The 21,943-nt window shown below is 33.1% G+C and overlaps 1 protein-coding gene across 8 annotated transcripts in view; it reads right to left on the reverse strand.

The window, feature by feature from the left end:
• Positions 1-21,943, reverse strand: part of LOC129246207 (heterogeneous nuclear ribonucleoprotein L) — a 343,070-nt gene that overhangs the window by 67,338 nt on the left and 253,789 nt on the right. For 6 of the 8 annotated variants that reach the window (XM_054884810.1, XM_054884813.1, XM_054884811.1 and 3 more), the window contains one exon: positions 10,663-10,710. The exons of the other annotated variants lie outside the window; for them this stretch is intronic. In XM_054884810.1, coding sequence (XP_054740785.1) covers positions 10,663-10,710 — 48 coding nt within the window. The remainder of the gene's footprint in view (positions 1-10,662; positions 10,711-21,943) is intronic. 8 annotated transcript variants of the gene reach the window in all.

Genomic DNA, 21,943 nt, shown 5'->3' on the forward strand with positions numbered 1-21,943 from the left:
CTGCTTCGCTGTGCCAAGATGGGTTGGGTCTAAGTAGCGGCACAAATGGGTACATATAGTAAGTGCCACTCGCATTCCATAGCTGAGAAAACTGTTGATGGCCATTGGAATTGCGTGTGGCGTAATTATGAGAGTCTAACACTAGCCGCGAGTGGCGCTTTAGGGGTTAAGTGAAATTTGGGAAAATTGAAAGGGCGTTTTTCGGCCGCTACAAATTGTGTTAATTTTTTTGAAGTGCGTGCACTTACACATGTGTATGGTTTTGCCTGCATGCACGTTATTACATACAGCTAGGCGTGTATATACTACATACATATGAGTGTATGTGTGTAATAATCTGGTTTTGCGCCTGGAAATCTGAAAGCTGCGCTGACTCTCGTGTTGATTGTTATTGACTCATGTCATTTAGGAGCTCGTAAATAAATCACGACAGTATAATGTACGATTTGTTGTTGTTTTTAGCATTGTTAGCTTGTTAAGCTTGACCTTTAAGCTTGCCATTTTGAGTGACCTGTGCGCGCGTTCAGGTTTAATTATGAAATACATGAATAAATACAATTATATTTACATGCCTAGTCACTTACAACTTAATGGGCGCGCGCATTTTGCAGTGGGGTGGCAGAGTTGTATAAACAAAAACCAATTAATGTCGCTTTACTTAGAAAGCAAATTTACGCGTACTTGCAAACCTAAATGTATGTACATATGTATATGTATATGTACGGTGAACATTACTGAAAATCGTACAAACTGGATAAGGAAAGTTCATATTGTATAAATTATGGCAAAAGTATGCAATTGAAAATTTTTTTCATAAAAGTAAAAAAAAAATTAAAAAATTAAAAAAAAAAATTCACTTTCTTTTTCAGGCAGTTGGTAAAACGAACATCGAAAAATATATAAATAGTTACATTATGATCCCACCTTTGCTTAGTTTAACTCTCATTTACCTATTACTAGCATCGCCCGTGGTCGAAACTTAGACCAATAGCAGTTCTCATTGTAAGTAAAAGGCGTTATCCAATTTCAATTTTCAAAAAATTAGTAGATTTCTTTTATTTTTCAAACATTGAGTGATCCATAAAAATTGTTCTTAGATTTTGAAATGCCCATGCATTCATTTATTTTGTACATACGATATGAGACTTAAGTTTGTATGGGAGGTGTCAAGCCCCCTCTTGCAATACCTAGTGTTTTCACCACAAAAAAATTTGGCAATTTGTGTAACTGTATCAAATTTCATTATCTTAGCTTTTGTGGTCCGGATAAAAGCGATTTGGAAATTTCAGTTTATATTGGACGTGTCATGCCCCTTTTATAATATTTAGCCTTCCATCGCTCAATTGGTTATTGGAATTACACTCGACAGATGCAAGCAGCTTCTGCGGTGGCACGCGGTCAACGGCCATGAAAATATTAATTTCACAGATGAGAAAATTTTGTTGTTACAAGGGTTCAGCGTGGCCAACATCTAGCCTCCTTAATGGTTTGGAGGACAGAGTCTTGCAAAGAAAGGTGTTACATCTGTTCATTTCTGCGAAAAAGGGGTTAAACCGGGACAAAAGTGTACCAGCAGAATGTCTTAGAAGGCGCAATAAAGCAGTTGCGTCACTGGAGAGCGTTAGATCTGCCAGCAAGATTCCGCTCCAGCCCATAAGGCAAAAACCATCCAGCAGTGGCTAAAAAACAATATTCCTGGGTTCATAGCCGCAGAAGATTGGCCGTTTGGAAGTCCAGATCAAAATCCATTGGACTAAAGTTTGTTTGAATTGGAGAATATGGTCTGTCGAAGACCTCATAGAAATTTGGAGAGTCTCAATCAACGTCAAACGTGCGTGCTGCAATAGCTGAATGGCATAATCGTCTAAACGCTTGTGTAAAAGTGAAATGGTGACCTTTTCGAATGAAAATTGAACATTTTGTTGTTTAATATTCACATGATAACATAAAACTAGCTTCATTAAAAAAAGTATTATAATTTCATAACTATAACGGACTTAACTTGTAACAGAACTTATGGCAGGACTAAGTAGAATAAATGTTGCCAATAATCCTACTGCTGTTTTCTCTAAAGATTTATTATTCTAATCTATAATTTATGATAAAACCATAGCTCATATTTGAATAACTCCAAAGTGTTCTATAGTAAATATTGTACTCTAAATATATATCGCTCATTTGCTGCAACGTCGTCATAACTCAAAAATCGCAAAATTTTAGTTAACATCACTAATATATCGGAAATAATATGTTTGATCAACTGACAAAGTATTATATCCGAAGTTTTAACATTTCACGCAGCATCGCGATAGATGCCTTTCGCTCTAATTACATATCCTATTGCGTCGTATTAGCAACAACGTATTATCTCAGTTGTGCGTCGGTTTTTATGTGGTTAACATCGTGAAGTTCTCTAGAAAAGTGTCATATTTCGTTTTGTGACAATATTAATAAAAGGTAAATTCACTTTTATATCTCTTTCTCTATCGTGTATATTGCATTATTTTAAGATATGACGTTGTGCATGTGAAAATTTGAGTGAATTCCTGTAGTGTTTTTGAGTGTTATGACGTTTTTGCAGAAAATAATAATTTTTATTTCAGTACTATTTTGTCTTGAAACACTATTACAAATAAGATGTATTAGTGAAGCAATAGTGTATTAAAGAACTATTCACTGTTATGACATTCTTGCACTAAATATTTTTTAAGTATAAATTATTTGCTATGAATCATTTCCATTTATGTCAGTATTGTTGTCATTTTCAGTCAAAAAATAATGGAAACTAATTCTCGATCCGCCAAAATGGTGGGAATGGCTTTAAAAAAACAAGATGGAAAGGGTAAAGAATGCCAGATAAAAAGTACATCAACAGTGAATTTTGTTGAAATGAAATCAGACTCATTAAGCTCGAGCTCATTTTCTGAGGATGATGATGATTCCGTATGTGATACCACATAAATTCCACCCGATATTGTCAGTAAGAGTAACAGTCACTGCGAACCAAATTCAACATCAGACAGTTCTGAGGCTAACACAACCGGTGTCGAAACTCCGATGATTTTAACGAGTCCACGAAAACGAATTTAAGGTGGCAAATAATATCATTAAAAAGAAATGAAGGATATTACAATGACAAGAGCATTTTATACAAAACCTCAGATAGCGGACCGCAAAAAAAAAGATCTGCTGGAATTGATACAGAAAAATCACATTCCTAAGTATTATAGATCTTTTTACGAGCAATTGTAATCCTTATTCAATTCATTTTTTTATTTAAAATGAATATTATTTTTTACGTGAATGCTTCTTTATTTTTGTACCTGAAGTAATATGTTAATTTTTATGTTACAATAAAATATGCAATGAATGCAATAAATTTTATTTAATATCCATATTTTTTTTCTCTTATAATGTTTAGTAAGGTGCAAATATAATACAGTCACAAGTCAGAATTTGCAATAGGTTTTCAGCTATAAAACTTTTTGTTATTTGCAGTAACGTCACAATTTTAATTATGTCAGACCATAAAACCTATTTTTGCAGCAACAACGTCATAAGAAAAACTCGGAGTACTTTTGAAGCTACAGAAAAAAGTCTATTATACATTTCAACCTTTAATTTACATATACGTCTTAACCAGATGCTATTTCAGCAAATTTGGGCATAATCTTCTTTTCATATACAATTTTAATATATATAAAACCATTTAAAAACTGAAAATGCGTCTCCTGTAAAATCACAATTTTTGAGTTATGACGACGTTGCAGCAAATGAGCGATATGTAGAAACAATTTCGCAAATATAAATCGGATTCTTCCAAGTTTTTTTTGACAAGTACAAGTTTTTATTTAATTTTTTGTGGCTTATTCAAGAATTTTTATTTTTTTATTATTTTATTTATTTAATTTTTTGGTTTTTGTTTTCTGTTTTTTTTTCTTTTTTTTTGTTTTTCCTTTTTTGTTTTTGTTGAGACCCTAAAGATTTAGAAATTATAATGAGGATAAAACGGATTCACTTACATTACAACCTCATAAATCCCAAACTGCTTAGTGTAGACCCTTCAAAATTATAAGAAGTAGAATTCTATGCCGAATGGGTTGGTGCGTGATTACCATTCGGAATTCACAGAGAGGTCGTTGGTTCGAATCTCGGTGAAAGCAAAATTAATAAAAACATTTTTCTAATAGCGGTCGCCCCTCGGCAGGCATTGGCAAACGCGCCAAGTGTATTTCTGCCATGAAAAAGCTCCTCATAAAAATATCTGCCGTTCGGAGTCGGCTTGAAACTGCAGGTCCCTCCATTTGTGGAACAACATCAAGACGCACACCACAAATAGGAGGAGGAGCTGGGCCAAACACCTAACAGAAGTGTACGCGCCAATTATTTATTTTATTTATTTAGAATTCTATAAAAAAAAAACTGCGTACGCGAAAAAATTCTAAGAAATCTGATTAAAATTTTTATGTTTTTTTTTAATTTTGCAAAGGGTTTGGGATTACGATTTGCGCAATTTTTTCTAGACAATGAGCTATTTTTAACAAAACTAATTACAAATTAAGAAAAGCTAAACTAGGATGTGAAAACTGGTTTTTGAAATCTTCACATTTTTTAAATTTAATTTTTCAATATCATATTTTAGACTACGATTTACGCAGTATGAGCTTTACAAGAATGGGAGCTTTTCTTTATAACAAATTAACAAAAAATAAGCTAGGATGTCAACACTTTTTTTGAATTTTCACACTTCTTTTACTTAATGTTCCAAAGAAAATGGGATATGATTTACGCAAGTTTTTCTAGAATATGAGCCATTTTAATAAAGAAAAAAAAAAACAAATTGAAAAAATTTTGTACGATTTTCCGTTCCAGTACTTATAGATGACAATAGTCAAGTATAAGTAGAAAATAAAAGCTTTATTGTTGATTTAATACAGCTTTTTATGTTAATTTTTCGAACTGTTTCAAAAAAAAGTGAAAAATTATGCCCATTGGCAAGTTCATGCTTTTTTACAGTCGCAGTATATCCACATTTGACGCTTAAAATTACAAATTTAATTAAGCGATTGCTTTACATAGGAGTTTGATGGAATAATATTGGGTTGGCAACTAAGTAATTACGGATTTCATTCATAGGTGGCTTTAGTTGAATTTTTGAGTTTGCAGACGTAGTACAAATGTGAAACACATTTTGTTATTTGATAGTTGGCAATTCAGCTGTAAAACAGTAAACAAAGGTTTTTGATCGGTTGCGTAGTTTTCGTTTGGCGTTCGTTGAAAAATGGAAAATCAAAAGAAACATTTTCGTCATATTTTGCTTTTTTATCTCCGCAAAGGGAAAGCCGCATCGCAAGCTTATAAAAAGTTATGTGCTGTTTATGGTGACGAAGCCTTAAAAGAAGGGCAGTGTCAAAATTGGTTTGCCAATTTTCGTTCTGGTGATTTTTCACTCAAAGACGAAAAACGCTCAGGTCGCCCAATTGAAGTTGATGATGCGCTAATCAAAGCAATAATCGATTCGGATCGTCACAGTACAACACGTGAGATTACAGAGAAGCTTCATGTATCACATACACGCATTGAAAATCACTTAAAACAGCTTGGCTATGTCCAAAAACTCGATACATGGGTTTCTCACGAACTGAAAGAAACGCATTTAACGCAACGCATTAACAGCTGCGATTTGCTAAAGAAACGTAATGAAAATGATCCATTTTTAAAACGACTGATAACTGGCGATGACAAGTGGGTTGTTTACAATAATATCAAGCGGAAAAGATCGTGGAGCAGGGCAAGTGAACCAACTCAAAGAACATCAAAACCTGATATTCATCAAAAGAATGTTTTGCTATCAGTTTGGTGGAGTTATAAAGGAATTGTCTACTTTGAACTCTTACCACCCAACCGAACGATCAGTTCTGATGTCTATATTGAAACGAAATTAAACCATGCAGTTGAAGAAAAGGGGTCCGAAATGACGTCAAATCAAACTTGATTCAGTTTTTTGCTAATAAAAACCAGAAGTTTTATGAACCTGGAATTATGATGCTGCCTGAAAGATGGCAAAAGGTCATTGATCAAAATGGGCAATACATTTCAGAATAAAGTTATTTAGTTCCATGAAAAAATTGTCTTTGATTTTTTAGAAAAATCCGCAATTACTTAATTGCCAACCCAATATATGGAAGTTGAAGCCATAAATAAAATTATAAGAATTAAGTGCGCGTTAGAAAAAAAAGTCATTCACAATACAATAAAATTTAAATTTATATATGTATATACATACATATATACGAAATATATATTTCTATACAAAATTTATTGCGTTTAAAAATCTATCAGAACTAAAAAAAAAATTAAATTTTTGCTGAATGCAGCAGTTTTTCCAATGCATTGATAGCATTTTTATTCATAAATTATTAATGAGAAATCCCATGGTATTTTTTCTATTGAAATATTTTGTTATCTTTCATACACTTATACATACATATAAGTGCATGTAGTTGTACATTAAGGTGACCCTCTAAGCCAAGAAAAAGCATCTACAGCATCGGTAGAAAAGCGCAAACCTAAAAACGTTGAAGGCCCGCATCAGCGGTAAAAAAGTCACGAAAAATCGTTTAAGGCAAGGATGTGTTATCAAAATTTTCATGTAACTGCCACTAAAAAGTAGTGAACAAATGTTTTTACGCAAAATTAATCACCCTATCGGAAAATTTAGAACTATTGCAAGTCGCGTCGTACGTCAATCATATTTGACGCTTGTGAACTAGACAGTTGCAGTATATAAATGGACAAGTAATGGAGCGCGTAAAGGTCAAAATAAAGATTTGCAACACACAAAACCATATTTTGTTATTTAGTAGAAAAGTTATTCAAAAACAAAATTGGTTAATTAATTTTGCGCCACTTAATATCTGTAAAGCTTAAGTAGATTTGTAAAAGCTTTCACGTAGATCTCTTAGGTTTTCAAGTTCATATTTTCCTGTCATGCAAGGATATTTATTGGAAAAAATTTTTGGGCATCTGAAATCATTTCCTTTAAAGAAATGTGGAATATAATTCTTTGCTCGAAAAACTCGACTTTTAAAATAATTTGCGATATGATTCAATAATGCACGAATAACTCTGAGTTGAGACAAAATATCTGGGTAGAAGCCCTGAATTATACCAAATTTTATGAGTCACTATGAAAGCAGTACCATTTTTTTTTGTTTTTTTGTTTTGTTAAAGGTGAGGCACCTTAGTGGACTTACAAAATACATACATAAGCGCACACACCGATGCGTATGCATTTATACATTATTATTTTTAATATGCATTTAAAATCTGAAAAAATATTACATTCGCTTCAATCAACAGCGGCAATGCTATTCGAATATTTCCGTTTTGTATGCCCTACAAAAAATAAAAAAAATGAAGCTAATTGGAATATTAAAATATGTAACAGCAAATTCTGCAAATTGGACGAAACTGAGCAAGAAGACAGGAAATTTGCTGTAAAATACACGACAATTATTAAAAAAAATTTAAAAAGAATGCACGCGTGAAAAAACGAATGTATGTAAGTCTGATGAATTTCATTAAAATTTCATGTAAGGTAGGTGTGAGATATTGAAAGCAAAAACAAAAATTAACCTCATGAAGTGTAGCGGTTAAACTGTTTATTTTTCATTTATAAAATTCCCAAAAAATGTGAATATTTGCAAATCTATAATTGATTCAATCTCCTGCACCTAAAAAGCAAATAGAAGCATAATTTGAACGCGTTCGCTGTAAGCATCCAGAAAACAGTAAGTAGTCCATTGAATTTCGAAAGACAATTTAAAAAATTAGCATACTTTCAGGGAGAAATTAAGTTTAGTTGTAACTGCTTCGATTACACAACTATTTCTTAACAGCTCAAGTAAATCGAAAGCAAACAAATCCAACATAAATTAAGCTTTATTGGTAATTTCACAAAATGTCCTTTGCAGCTGCAGGGAAAAGTAGGAAATTAAATCCGTTCGCTTCGCAATGACAAACGATAAATATGTACTTAGTCATTGGAAAGACGACTAGTAATAATTTAATATCGCAAAAAGCACTTACAAGCGTAATAAATATGCACGAGTGGGCGAAGAAAGCAACAGAACAGGCAGAGAGGGGCGGAGATCAACAGCAGCAAGGGGATCAACAAGCGCCGAGCAAGCGATGGGCTCTGATATGCTAATGCAGATAAATATTTTGTAATGTACACTTGAAGCATTTAAATTAACAGTGCATGCGCTCCCAAACGGAGCGAATAGTGACCTCCGAGCAATAGGCCAAAGCGACAGCCCGAAAACTACGAATACTACGATAGATGGGGAAACTACGGAATTTTCGAAAAATCTCCCATGGCAAATGCAGTTGGGAAAATTGAAATGTTGATGGCAACAAAGAGATAAAACAGCCAGCAAATAGAATAGATGGCTAGATGACAAGGAAAGGGGGCTGAAATGATTTGAAGGTTGGTAGATGCAAAATGCAGCAATGTGGAAATTTTCAATGTGGCTATACGGGAGAGATTTGTTGGTGAGAAAGAATCTGGTATTTTGATGCCATTTTGAGGGCGAGCAGGTAGGTGAGTAGAGTGGCGATAATAGCACAGATAGACACGAGTGGGAGTAGTGGCAGTCTTAGTGACACAAGTGGGTAAATAGCTATGAATAATTCGATTGCCTGCAGCAAGAAATAAAACAACAACACAGAAGAGATGCCAAGTGAATTGTTTAAAGTGGATTATCGCAATGTTACTATGCAAGAATAGCTGGGGCAGAGGGGCAAAGTAGGGGATTAAGAGCACAAAATTTAGTTTGAGAGGAAGGGTTCCTCGCATGGAAGATTTTATATGCCACTTTGCATATTCAAGTGCATTTGTCTTTCTGTCTGTCTCCAATCTGACATTAATTTTCCGCCAAAGCCGCCCACACTCAACAACAAGCTTTCTCTACGAAGGTATTGGCTGACTATTTTCGCATTACTTTTCCTCCTTTTGCTGAGATAATTTTGGGCTGGATGGGAGTAGTTCATAAATAATTGCATGCCAAACAAAATGAGTACACAAAAAAACAAAAAAGCTTAGATGTGCATGTGTAAATGTATGCGTGTGGTGCTTTAAAGTCTATAGGCAATTAAATTCTATGACAATTGGCATGCATGCATTTTTAAGCTTTGATGAGCTGACTTTGAGCGATTGCTGATGTAGGGATGCAACTGGTTTGAAAGGTAAGCCAATCAAGGTGGTCAGGCCAAATGATTTGTTGCAAATAATAGGGGAAAAATGGTAAAAAAACACATGCGTATAGGGGGCTAGCGCAAAATATGCACTTAAATTAAAGCAAATGTGTATATATGCAAATTAGGATGACCGTCAAAACAAAAAAAATTTAACTTTTTAATTTAATATTATTTGATTATTTTAATTTTTCCTATAGTTGCAAAAAATTGAGGGAGCTATTTTCTTTTTCTTTTTTTTTTTTTTTTAATATTTACCCGTGTCTACAATGCTTTGAAAATTGCGATTGAATTCCCATGGGAAAAATGGGGTTTTCCGCAAATTTGTTACAAAAGGTTTTTAGATCGATATTATTGAATCTCAGCTGTTAATTTCCCTTCAAAAATGTTCATGACAAGACACCTTATACTTCATGAAGTGCGACTTATTGCAAAGTTTTGACAATTGAGTTACATTTTCTTGAATTTTGTTTTTTATTTTCATATCAAAATATATTTTACCCTAAAGCATCTAAAGTTTTCTAAACAAATTTAAGTAATTCAATTAATTCTCTTAAAAATTTGTAATAGAAATGTTTACAAAAACTTGGAGTTGTGGTTGTATGCAATGGAGCTACGTTTGGTTCTTTTATGAGGAGCTTTTTCATGGCAGAAATACACTCGGAGGATTCCATTGCCTGCCGAGGGGCGACCACTATTAGAAAAAAGAAATGTTTCTATCATTTTGCTGTTTTATGCACGGTGAAAATCCGCACTTCCGAATGGTAGTTACGCACCAACCTAATCGGCTACGCCAGTTTCGGTTTTTGCAGTTTTATTGCCCATTGAATTTGAGAAGGCTTAGAACCAAAAAGATTCAAAAATTAAATTCAGAAAAATTCTTTGTATGCATTTTTATAGCCCTTTGAGTTGTGGAAGGCGAAAAAAACACAAAATAAAAAATAAAAAAATTTAACAAAAATTCTTTGTATGCAGCTTTATAGCTCAACTAATTTTAGTACAATATTGTGCCAATTTAAACTGGCTCAAAACTTGCATTGAATTTTGACAAATTTTGTTTTGACCACTAGTTGTGTATTTGCTCCATATTAAAAAAAATTTCAGCATTCAGTTCACTTCTTAAAGTGTTTAAACGAAAAAACAAAAATTAAATTTAATTTATGTATGGATATGAGCGTTATATTTTACTAAATTGCATGCATTTTTCATATACAGTCCAAAATTTCTTGAAAAATTAAAATAGATTTCTGATAATTTAATTTTTTTATAAGGGTATAATAAAAAAAAAAATTTGGATTAAAAATACGCCTTTTTCCTAATTGCTTAAAATACTTTTCCCTTCCTTTTAAATTTTAAAAAATGTTTTCTTTTTTGTGTGTGTATAATAGAAAATTGTGTACTTACTGGCACCACTTGTCGTGGTTGTAATGAAATTATTTGGCTGAAACTTACCTGAAAAGATAGAGAAAGAACGAGAAAAAGCATTTTAATAAATAAATCAAAGCCATCTGGCTAACACATACATATGCACATAAAGAGTAAGCGCAAATAAAAGCATATGAGTATATCGTTATACGCCTAAAAGTATGCTTGCAATTGCTATTTCAATGCAATGAAAAGAAGCAAAAAACAGAAAATATTTTCATATCTTAATTTCCTAATGTGTTCAACACTTGAAGTGAAGTGTCCTGTGAACCGCTGCGCCTCCTTGTCCCAAGTTGCTGTCGCCGTCTGCCAACATATGCGTATGCGAGTGTGCCTGCAATTGCATGTGTTTACTTGGACGCTGTGCCACACTTGACCCAATTGCCGTGTGCGGCCATAGAAAGAATTGTGCGCGAAAAATAGGAGGGCAAAAGAAATTAAAACGACAACCATACCTCAACCATGAAATGGAGGCGCTTCCAATGCGGAGCTGCCACGCGTCTGCAGTAAGGCTGCAATGATTGCAATCGCACCTCGCACATATTCACACATGCATTCATACTCGTGACTCTATGTATGCGTATAATTTGTTGTTGTTTTGCTTGCACTTGTATGCATGCGTGTGTGTGTGATTGTGACTTGACATCTCAATGGGTGGTTCCTTTTCGCATTTTTCATGACAAACGGATTCATCTTCAACGGAATGAGTGAAGTGATAGTGTGCGCGGTACGAGATGTTAAGGCGTTACACGCAAAGAGTAGTCAACATATCAAACTTCCTGTATAAGCTCCTTATACGAGTATATACAATAGAATCGTGCACCATGCACCCGTCCACCCACGTACAAACACATGCATATGAACACACATACCTACGCCTGCACTAAGTAGGCGGCGCATATTCATGTGAATGTATGCGGAGGTCATGCCAGCGTCAAGCAAATCAACTAATCTCTGTAATCGCCATTTTTTTTCAAGTACATGAATTTCAAGTCACCAGCTGTCGACAGCTGTTTCACTTAAATTGCATTGCAAAGGGGTGGAATATTGAGTGGCAAAAAAATGCAGAGGTACGTCATCAAGCATAAGACGACGGTAATATACCACGAATGGGTAGGAAAATACGTAGAATATATGAAAGAGTATTAGAAAGGCTGAAAAGTAGACAAGGCGGCTCTTTTAAGTAACCTTCAAACTACCAAAAAGTATATTAACTGATTCAAGCATGTGATCAAGCAAGTGATTGAGTAATAATACAGATTTACAACGCTCGCCATATGAATGAAGTTGTGTTCCATCATTAACCGGAAGGATTGTACTTCAAAATAAAAAAAACAGTTTGGAAAAATATTGAGTAGTTTCTTTTCTATAATACTTTTAATTCCGTAAAGTTATATGGCGGACCCTATATTATTAAAATTGCTTGCTTAAACCTCCCACAATTGTGGGCAAGTACTCGTAATACATAGTAATAGGCTTATTCAATCATAGCATTAGCTCCTTCAAGCAAGTTTCATTTGCTGTTAAAATAATCTGTTTTAACTTCTATGAGTATTTACAACAACTAAATCAAAATGAATTCATTCAATCATTACTTTTTTCATTCAAGCAAGTTTGCTTGATGATCAAAATGTTTCCATTCAATTTTTTTGTTACAATCTCGCGAATGTGTTTAAGCGCAATTATATTAGAAAAATTATAGAGCAAATATCTTCAAGCCCTAAATAAACATTTAAGTCGATAAGCTTCAGGTTCATGAAAACGTACGCAGCTTTTGGTAGAGAACTTAAAGGTAAAAATTTAAGGCATCTGCAGCAAGCTTTTTACAAATAATCGTTAATCAAGCATATCAAAAGAGCATTCAAGCACACTTTTTAAGTCCGGTTTAATGCAGCCGGTCACCCAACGCACCCCTTGAAGCCAAAAGTGTGATATTTTCGCATAAAATTAAATAAATACTTAGAAGGGACTTTCAAAGTCTTATTTCAGGAGCTAAAGTTTTTAAAACGTTTGGCCTTTTCGTGGTTGGCGCTGGCTTGGTTTGCATTCTTAAGCCTTTTAAAACCACAAAAACACAACAACAACAAAAAAACCAGCAACACTTTAATGCGCCTGCCAAACGTGTGAGATCCAGTTGTTTTCGACAGCACTCGAGCGCCGCTTCCAGCCACTACTTCAGTGGGCCACTTCAGCGCTAATGAGTTTCACCACCTTCAGAGTGAGAGGGTGGCTGAAAATACACGCATACACGGGTGATGAAGAGCACATACCGCATACACATAAAATAATAAAAAACCAACACATATTTGCGCATATTTATGTGTATTTACCATAATTTAGTACGAGCGTATGTGTGTGTGTATGTGTGTGGGTAAACAGAATGTGGCTAAAACGTATAATCTGTGGCTGGTTGACTGCATTAACTCACCACAAAATATTCATTTAAACTTTCTTTTACAAATATTTCATTTTCATTTTCGTTTTTGTTTCTTTCATTTAATTCAAGTTTCTATTTAACTTTTCAACTGTGTGAAAGACAAATATAATTTTCTTCATATGTTTCAAGCGCAAATATGCTATTTTTTCATTTTCATACAAAATTTGTGCTCTTTGCTTTTGGCCTCAACCAAGAAGTGAAAAGTTTCATAAAAGTGTAGAGGTAAGTGCTTTTTAAGGTCGGCTGAGATGTCTTGAGGGCGAGAGGTTTTTTTTTTAATTTAGTTTTTTGTTTTCTTAAACATTTCAAAGTATGTATGTGTGTGGTGCGAAAAAAAGATTTTTCATTTTATTTTTATTTTTTCATTTATTTATTTCATTATGTGAGTATTCGTTTTCTCGCTACTTTGATGCCGCATACGGCTTTTTCAACCATAAAGGGAATACTACATTAAGTGAATACTTTTTTCTGCAGGGTTAAGTGTGAAAATATGAAAGTTTTGTGAGAAGCAACACAGCTGAGGCGCCAAAGGGTAATAAAAAAACTCAACCCATAATTTATTTGGAAATCCTACTACTTTTTTGGAGCATACTTTTAGGCGTGAAATAGTAAAAAACCAGTATAGAAGCTTAAAAGCAGTTAGAAAGATAAATCTCAAAAGGTGTATATGCAGCTACTGATATACATACATACGTGCCCTAACCACTATTCAATCGTAATCTCTACAATTTTTTCTGCAAAAGCATGGACACATCACTTTTTTCTTTCATAAAAATGTAGTTCACACTACAACAAAACCGTCATCACGCAAAGTTTCAAACTGCGTACAAAACAATTCAAAATTGAATCAAAACTTTCAACTTTCAGAATTTTTAAAATTTTTCTGGGTATGCAGTTTTGTAGCCCATTGAATTTTATTCTAACAACGTGCAAGTTTCAAATATCTACAAAATACCGTAAATTTTTTAAATTTGTTTTTTCGTCTGAGGTAACACGCCTTTTCTTCCATACAAAGTACTTACATTCGCGTAGTTTTTTATATGGAAGAAAAAGCTTACCACTGGCAAAAAAACAGAACTAAATCAAAAGATTTCAACAATTTTAATATTTGTAAACATTCAAAAAATGTATCATCATTAAAAAATTTGATAGATTTAAAGCAGAAACAGAGAATTTCATTAGAAATTCCTAAACTCCAACGCTCATAAATTAATAACAACAATTTCAAAATGTAAATCGATCAATTCACTTTCCATAGGATTTAGAGATTTATTATTCTATATCTATACACATACCGGATATAATTTATAAGCTCATAAAAGTAAGACAAAAGTCAATACCAAAGAATTCTGATACTCAGAAATTTGAATTTATTTATTATTTAGACATAAAAATTAAGACCCCAATACTGATCAAATTTAGAAAGTTATACAATAAGAAAAATTGATAAAAATAGAAAAAATCATAAAGTGCAGAAATCCATAAAATTAAAAAATATATACATCAAATTAAAGAAATTTATAAAATTCAGAAGTCTATTCAGAAAAAATATAATCATACAGTTTATAAAGTCCTTAAATTTCAGTATTCACGCAAATACCGAAATTCATACGTAGGTTACCTTTTAACAGCGTTGCCTTTGATGCGCTATGATTTGATATTTTTAGAGAAAAATTAGGTATTGGAAAATCTGGCCATGTCGCACTGTACCACCAGAGGAACTTAAACCAATTAATTCTGAGTTTTATACAACTATTTGTTAGCCAGAAGTTTTCGGAGAATTAAGAAAAACCAACCGCCACAGACGAATCATACTTCACCAAGCCAATGCCAGCGCTCACGTATCGGGTCACACAAGAGAGTTTTTGAGCACTCAAAAGATCGAATTGATGGGTCATCCGCCGTACAGCTCTGATTAGAAATCTAATTATTTCTGATATCTTTTGTTCTCAAACGTCAAAAATAAAACGCGAGCTTAACGTGTTCCAATGCTTGAAGAAGCTGCAGAAGCTTTTAAACAGCACATTTTGAAGCTATCCACTTTTGAGTGGCACAAGTCTTTGAAAATTGGTTCAAGAGAAAGCAGAAGCATATTGACTTTCCAGGAGAATATTTTGAAAAACAATAATACCATTTTCATTATTATTTTATTGCGTTTACATTATTGGGAGCCGAGTATACAAAAATCATCGGACTCAAAATCTTCAAACTCATAAATCCGAAAACTTTGTCAATTTATAAAATATAAACTTTTATGAATTTTGAATGTTCGCCCGACTAAGAAATTTCAAAGAATTCAATCATTTTAAAACTCAAAATTAGTGATTTTGAAAAATCTTTAAAATACAGACAACCATACAATTCAGCATTTATAAAATTCGGGAATGTGAAATAATAAAAATAAAATAAAGTTTATGGAATTGAGAAATTCCAAAAATATCACAATTTTTAAAATTCAAATATTTATAAAATTAAAAACTACATAAAAATGGAAATCCTTAAAATTCATAAAATGCAGAGATTCGCAAAATGCAATTAATCATCAAATTCTGAAATTCATAAAGCTGTAAAAACGTATGAAATTTCGAAATTTAGTTAAGAGAATGTCGTTTAATTCAAGACATCCCATTTTAAATGTTCATAAGTGCACAAAGGTCTTTAAATTCAGTTAGTTCACAAGTACCGAAGTTCGTAAAATTTCAAAACTCATAATAGTCGGAGATTTATAAAATTTGATCAAAATTTATGAAATTTAAAACACACCCAGAAAACCATAAAACCTTTTATAATATTTAAAAATTCCTAGAATTCAAACGCGCAAAGAGTTCAGTAATTCGGAAATTCATACAGTCCGAATATTTACAGCCCAAGTTTTTGAAAACTTATTGTTTGTATAATTAAATTACTAAATTCAAGAAACCAATAAATTCACAAATTCATAACTTATAATTTTAAAAATTTTCGTGTATTTGAAAATTCTTTATGGTCTATACATTCCTACAAATTGAAATTTATTTACTCATTAGTTCAGAAACTAAAATTATGGGTCATATGGTATGGCTTATAGTAGAAGTACAACTGCTTATTTTGCTGTAGTCTTCTAAAATTAAACAAATTTATAAATTTTTACTTTCAGTTTTTAAATTTTTAGTTCCAGTGTAAGTTTATTAAATTTATGTTGGGTCAGTTGCATTGTTTTATTAATTTTTTATTTATTCAATATTTTGTTCATATGTTACGTTATGTTGCATAATGCGGTATTAAGTTATGTTGCCTGGCGTATTATTGTGTTATTTTACTTTAATTTTTTTCAATTTATTTTACAATATTCAATTTGAGTTAATTTAAGTTATGTAATGTTATGCCCTATTAGCTTCTTTAGATCACAATGTTTTTTTTTTATTTTTGTTTTGTTCGGTTATGTTGCGTCCCGTAAAGTTAACTTAAATTATGTTTTTCTGTATCATATTATGTAATTTTATTCTATTATATATTATTTTACAACATTGAATTTATTGTAATTTATTTTGTTATGTTATCTCTTACGTAATGTTACGTTATTTTGTGCTTGTTAATTTTTTATTATTTTATGACATTTAGTTCATGTTATATAACGTAATGCTATGTTTTGTTATGCTATGCTATGTTATGCTATATTCTTATGTCATTGCATATTATGTAAATTAAATTTATATTGTTTTATCCATTTTATTTTACAAAATATTTTTTTGTTATGTTACGCAATCTTGCGTTAATTTATTTTTTCTTATTTTATTGAATTTACTTAATGTTATACAACGTAATACCATGTTTTTTATGCTACGTCTTGTTTTGTTATGTTACGCTATATTGCTATGCCATTTATTACATTTTATTTCACAAAAAATATTTAAATTAATTTTTTTATGTTATCTTACGCAATATTACGTAATTTTAAGTCAATTTATTTTTCAACATTTCGTGATATTTAGTTTATGTTGTGCTACGTAATATCATGTCTTGTTATGTTTTCTTGTTTTGTCATTGTGTGTTGTGTTAATCTATTTTATTTTACAAAATATGTAAATTATGTTTTTTGTATTATGTTATGTAATGTTACGTACTTTTATGTTACGAGTACTTAGTTTTCTGTTATCTTTTAATATTTATATTAAATTAAATTTAATTTAGTTCATGTTATGTTACGTAATGCTATGTCTTACTATGTTATGTTTTACTGCTATACTGTTGCACGCTATGCTAATTTAATTTATATTTTTTTATTTAATTCATCTGAGCTTAGTTTTTCCCCCACGATCGCTAACCATTCCCTCAATTTGGCATTATTGTGAAATACCAAAAACTACTTCAATCCAAATTCCTTTGCCTACAAGCCCAGAACATGAACCCATTGTCCCTCTAGCGTCTTCAATTAAGTGTGCATGGCATTTGAAAAGCAAATAAATTTACAAATATATATATTTAATTTACTGCAAAGCATGCATCGATACAGGGTGAGAGCTATTTTTAACCAGCTCACCACGGCTCTCTGCCTTTACTTTCGCAATTTCGCACAGAGCCAAATACCTATTAATAGTTTTGTAAATTTTGTCTTACAACAACAACAAATGCCTGTTTGGCAATTACAACATTACAGCAAAATTCAAGTAGTAATTATTTATAGTATAGTTTGAATTGCTCACATCTTCCTGTCTGGCTGTCTGTCACTGTCACCACACACTACACGTTGACAAATGACAAATTCGCAATTTTCGCAAAATTTTTGTCTATCCTCTGTGCCTTTGGGTTTTACTCGTATTATTGTAATTGGCAGCAGGCAATGTTTTGATAGTTAGTTCAACGATTCTGTTGTAAATTTCCGTAAGAAATAATTGCGAAAATTTTAATCTGTCACCAGTTGGGGAGGCGGAGAGGGCTTCAAATATTTTTAAACTCATGGGTAGTAAATATTCAGCTATTTACTTGTCTCTAATGCAATTTTAGTCACTTTATTAGTTTCTTTGTTTTTTTGTGCTTCTCACACTGGCGCAATATTAAAACAACGCTATGTGACAATCATAAGGAGGAATATAAACTATTTGAAAGACATAAATCAGGTAAACACTTAGAAGGCATAAAATTTATTTTCAACTAAAATAAATTATTTATTATGCCTTTGTATTAGTCGGCATAGGAAGCGAAATATGCTGCGTCAGAATTGCCATGTTAGAGAGTCTAAAAAACTGCAAATACCTGATTTTTTCTAAAATTTCTTCTGAAAAGTACATGAAGTGGCCCCACCTTATACCTGGCGGCCATTTATACCAACAGGATTACTTTCATTTACACAGCAGAAGTACAAGACTGAGTGAAGCGCTTCTATGGCTTGGCAGAAAATTTTGAAATTCCTAAGTTCCGAATAGTTCGCCTTCATTATCTTGGATACGAGTATAACGAAAAATAGACATCTACTTCAATTTTGAGATGCAAATATCTCGACATATTTGTGCGAGCTGGTATATCTAAGCGAAAAGAAAAAGAATTTGCGAAAATTCATGGACGGGGCCAACAGGTACAGTAATTTACGCAGAATGGGAATCAATAAATAATTGCAAGCTTCTAAAGCAGTAGGGAAACTTTGATTTTGCTTTCAAAGTAAAAACGAGTTGACTCATTGCCACAGTTGCTTTTGCTGTATCCTAGGCCAGATTTTTGCAGTCCTACACCTGCATGTCATTAAACCATCCTCATTTTTTAGCGACTCCAAACAGCTCTTCCAGCCAGTTTCTACTTAAAATGTTTTTGCTTTCTAAAACTTTTTTGCCCAAAAAACCTAAGCACATTTTTCGAACTATGAACTACTTCTCACACGAAAGGCTGAGTGCACACTAACTCTTGTTTGTCTCGAAAACTGCCTCTAAAATCGCAATGCTATTCTTTGAACCTATCAGCTATAGGAAAGAACTCCTCCCCGAGATTTACTTGTGAGTGCGAGGCATTCGACCCGAAAGTATTGAATGTATGTACTTCGCCTCGTCTAACTAACATAGGAGCTGCTAAAAAATTGTTAATTGGCTTTCTGAACCTGTGGTCCAAAAGAGTGAAAAAGCAAAAGTTGTATTATGCGATTATTATTATCCCTGCACTTGACTCACTCTTCTGAGCGTATAAAAGAGACGCATTATTTGAAAGAATTTATGGAGAAATTGTCTCTTTTGTTCTCTTTGATAAATATTTGATATTCATTTTTATTTACTAAAATTAAATGTGATTATAAATAATTATAGGTACTACACAGGCCTTCGGCTGTGCACACAAATCTAGCTATCACTCTCCTTTGAAATACACTTGAATTTTACAAAAACGCCCACTGTGCGTCAATGCCGTAGCGCACTCATTAACTCGACACCTTTTGTTGTCTACTTCTACTTGACGCTTCGCTGGCTTTGTGATGAAATTATCGCCTTGAAAATTCTCACATACATACAGACAAATATTCACGCACAGAAACGCATTTGCCACATTTGTATGCAAATGTCTGACAGCGTAACTAGCCTGCTTTGATCTGCTAAATTATAGAAAACAAAAACAAAAAACGCTTGCATTTGCAAGTTATAATACTGGCGCCAAATCGAATAAGAGATTTAGTATAAAAGTTTAGGAAAAATGGCATCTCTAAATTGCGTACTAGAAAACCTAGAGAAAGAATGAGTAGAAAGAGGAGTAAGAGGACAAAACAATTGCAGCTAAATTCCTGAGACTCAAAGCGCAACCAGAAACCTATTTACTTAGACATTGGGTATCCACATACACACACACACACGCATTCTTAGCTGCCCGAGGAGCTTCTCTGGCACCAGTCATCAGCAGTCGCGTAATTTAATGAGTTTTTTAATTGAATTCACTGCAAACACAGAAAGCATTGCTTTAACAAATGCCTTGAACAAACGCACACACGCACGCTGCGTAAGGCAAGCTAGGCTATGGTAAGAGAAATGAGTTTTGAAATGCAGCAGTCGAGGCGACGAAGAAATGTTAAAATATTAATCGAGTCATATGAATTCTATTTTGCACTTCCTTTATTCACAATAAAAGAGTTTGCCAGTTGCCAGTTCCCAGCTGCTGCTGCTGCTATGGTTATGATTACACTTCACAAAGCGAATGCAAAAATGCATTGAAAATTGAGTGTATTTGTGCGTTCACAGGAATTTTTATATCACTGGCGGATTTTCGCAAGGAAGAATGCATTCGACTAGGCTGTAGGAAAAGCTCAATTTTAATTTGCGGCAGCTTGCAGTTCGTTGAAGCAGGCAGGCGTTGGCTTTGAGAAATTATGGAGTTGAGTTATGAAAATTTAGCTATAGTAGAAAAAAGGGGGCCGAGAGAGATGAGGAAAGATGCATTAGGATAGTTTGAAAATTGCGTGAAAGGAATTTAAATTTTTTGTGTTTGAATGGCTAAAGGGGTGAAATTGCATATTAGAAAGATTTCAAGAACAAAACGAAGGAAGCGGCATAGGAAATGTGATTGAAGAGGAGCTAGCAAAAGCAAAAACCTAAATTTTATATTTAGTACGTGCATTCAATTTAATTTGATTTAATTTTATTAGACTTAGCGGTGAACGTCAATCGCGATAATTATTGACACAGAATGGGCTGTAATCGGAAGCGCATTTCATAAGTCGGAGGTAAGGAATGAAAACAGATGGTTGAAAAAATCTTTAAGCCAATAATTAATCGTACCTTCCTGATTACCTTAGTGCCGTAGTGGCTGCCTAAGCGAATTTGGCAGAGTTCAAAAAGACCGCGCCAGTAATGGTTTTTTTTTTTATTTTGCGCTAAGTGGAGATATCAAGTTGTTTGCTGTTTAGTTTTTCAACATAGCTATGCTTACATATATGCTTGTATGTTTTAATAGGAGGAAAGTGTCGAAAGCCTAGATGGCGATTATGACAGTCAGTGTGGGACTTTAAACCGAACTAAACCCTCCTCTTGTAGGCTTTATATATGCATGCTATGTTTATACTATGTATGCTATGTTTACACCATGTATGCTATGTTTATACCATGCATGCTATGTTTATACTATGAATGTGATTTCTATGTTATGTATGCTATGCTTATACTATCTATAATATGCGCGCTATGTCTATGCTATGCACGCTATGTTTATACTCTTTATGTTTATGTATATGATATGTTCATGCTATGCATGCCATACCTATACTATGTATTCTATGTTCAAACTATCTATACTATGCGTGCTAAGTCTATGCTATGCCTATTTTAACTATACTATTTGTGCGGTATGTGTGCTATATTTGAGCTATGCACTTTATGTATATGCTATTTACACTAAATCTACGTTCTGCAAGCTATGTTTATACTATTTACGTTTATGTATATGCACGCTATGCTAGGCATGCCATGTCTATCTATGCCATGTTAAGTCTATACCAATTATGCCATGATTGTACTATGTTTGATACGTTTATGCTACTCATATTGTGTCTATGCTATGCCTATTACATCTGAGCTATGCATATTATGCTTTTACTATTTGTACTGTGTCTATGCTGTGCGTGCTGTGTTTGAGCTATGCATTTTATGTATTTACTATTTGTACTATGTCTATGCTATGCGTGCCATGTTTGAGCTATGCATATTATGTCTTTACAATTTGTACTATGTCTATGCAGTTCGTGCTATGTTTGAGCTACGCATTTTATGTTTTACTATTTGTACTATGTCAATGCTGTGCGTGCTATGTTTGAGCTATGCATTTTATGTATTTACTATTTGTACTATGTCTATGCTATGCGTGCCATGTTTGAGCTATGCATAT

Source organism: Anastrepha obliqua, chromosome 4 (assembly GCF_027943255.1).
Source record: "Anastrepha obliqua isolate idAnaObli1 chromosome 4, idAnaObli1_1.0, whole genome shotgun sequence".
In the NCBI taxonomy this organism is placed as follows: Eukaryota; Metazoa; Arthropoda; class Insecta; order Diptera; family Tephritidae; genus Anastrepha; species Anastrepha obliqua.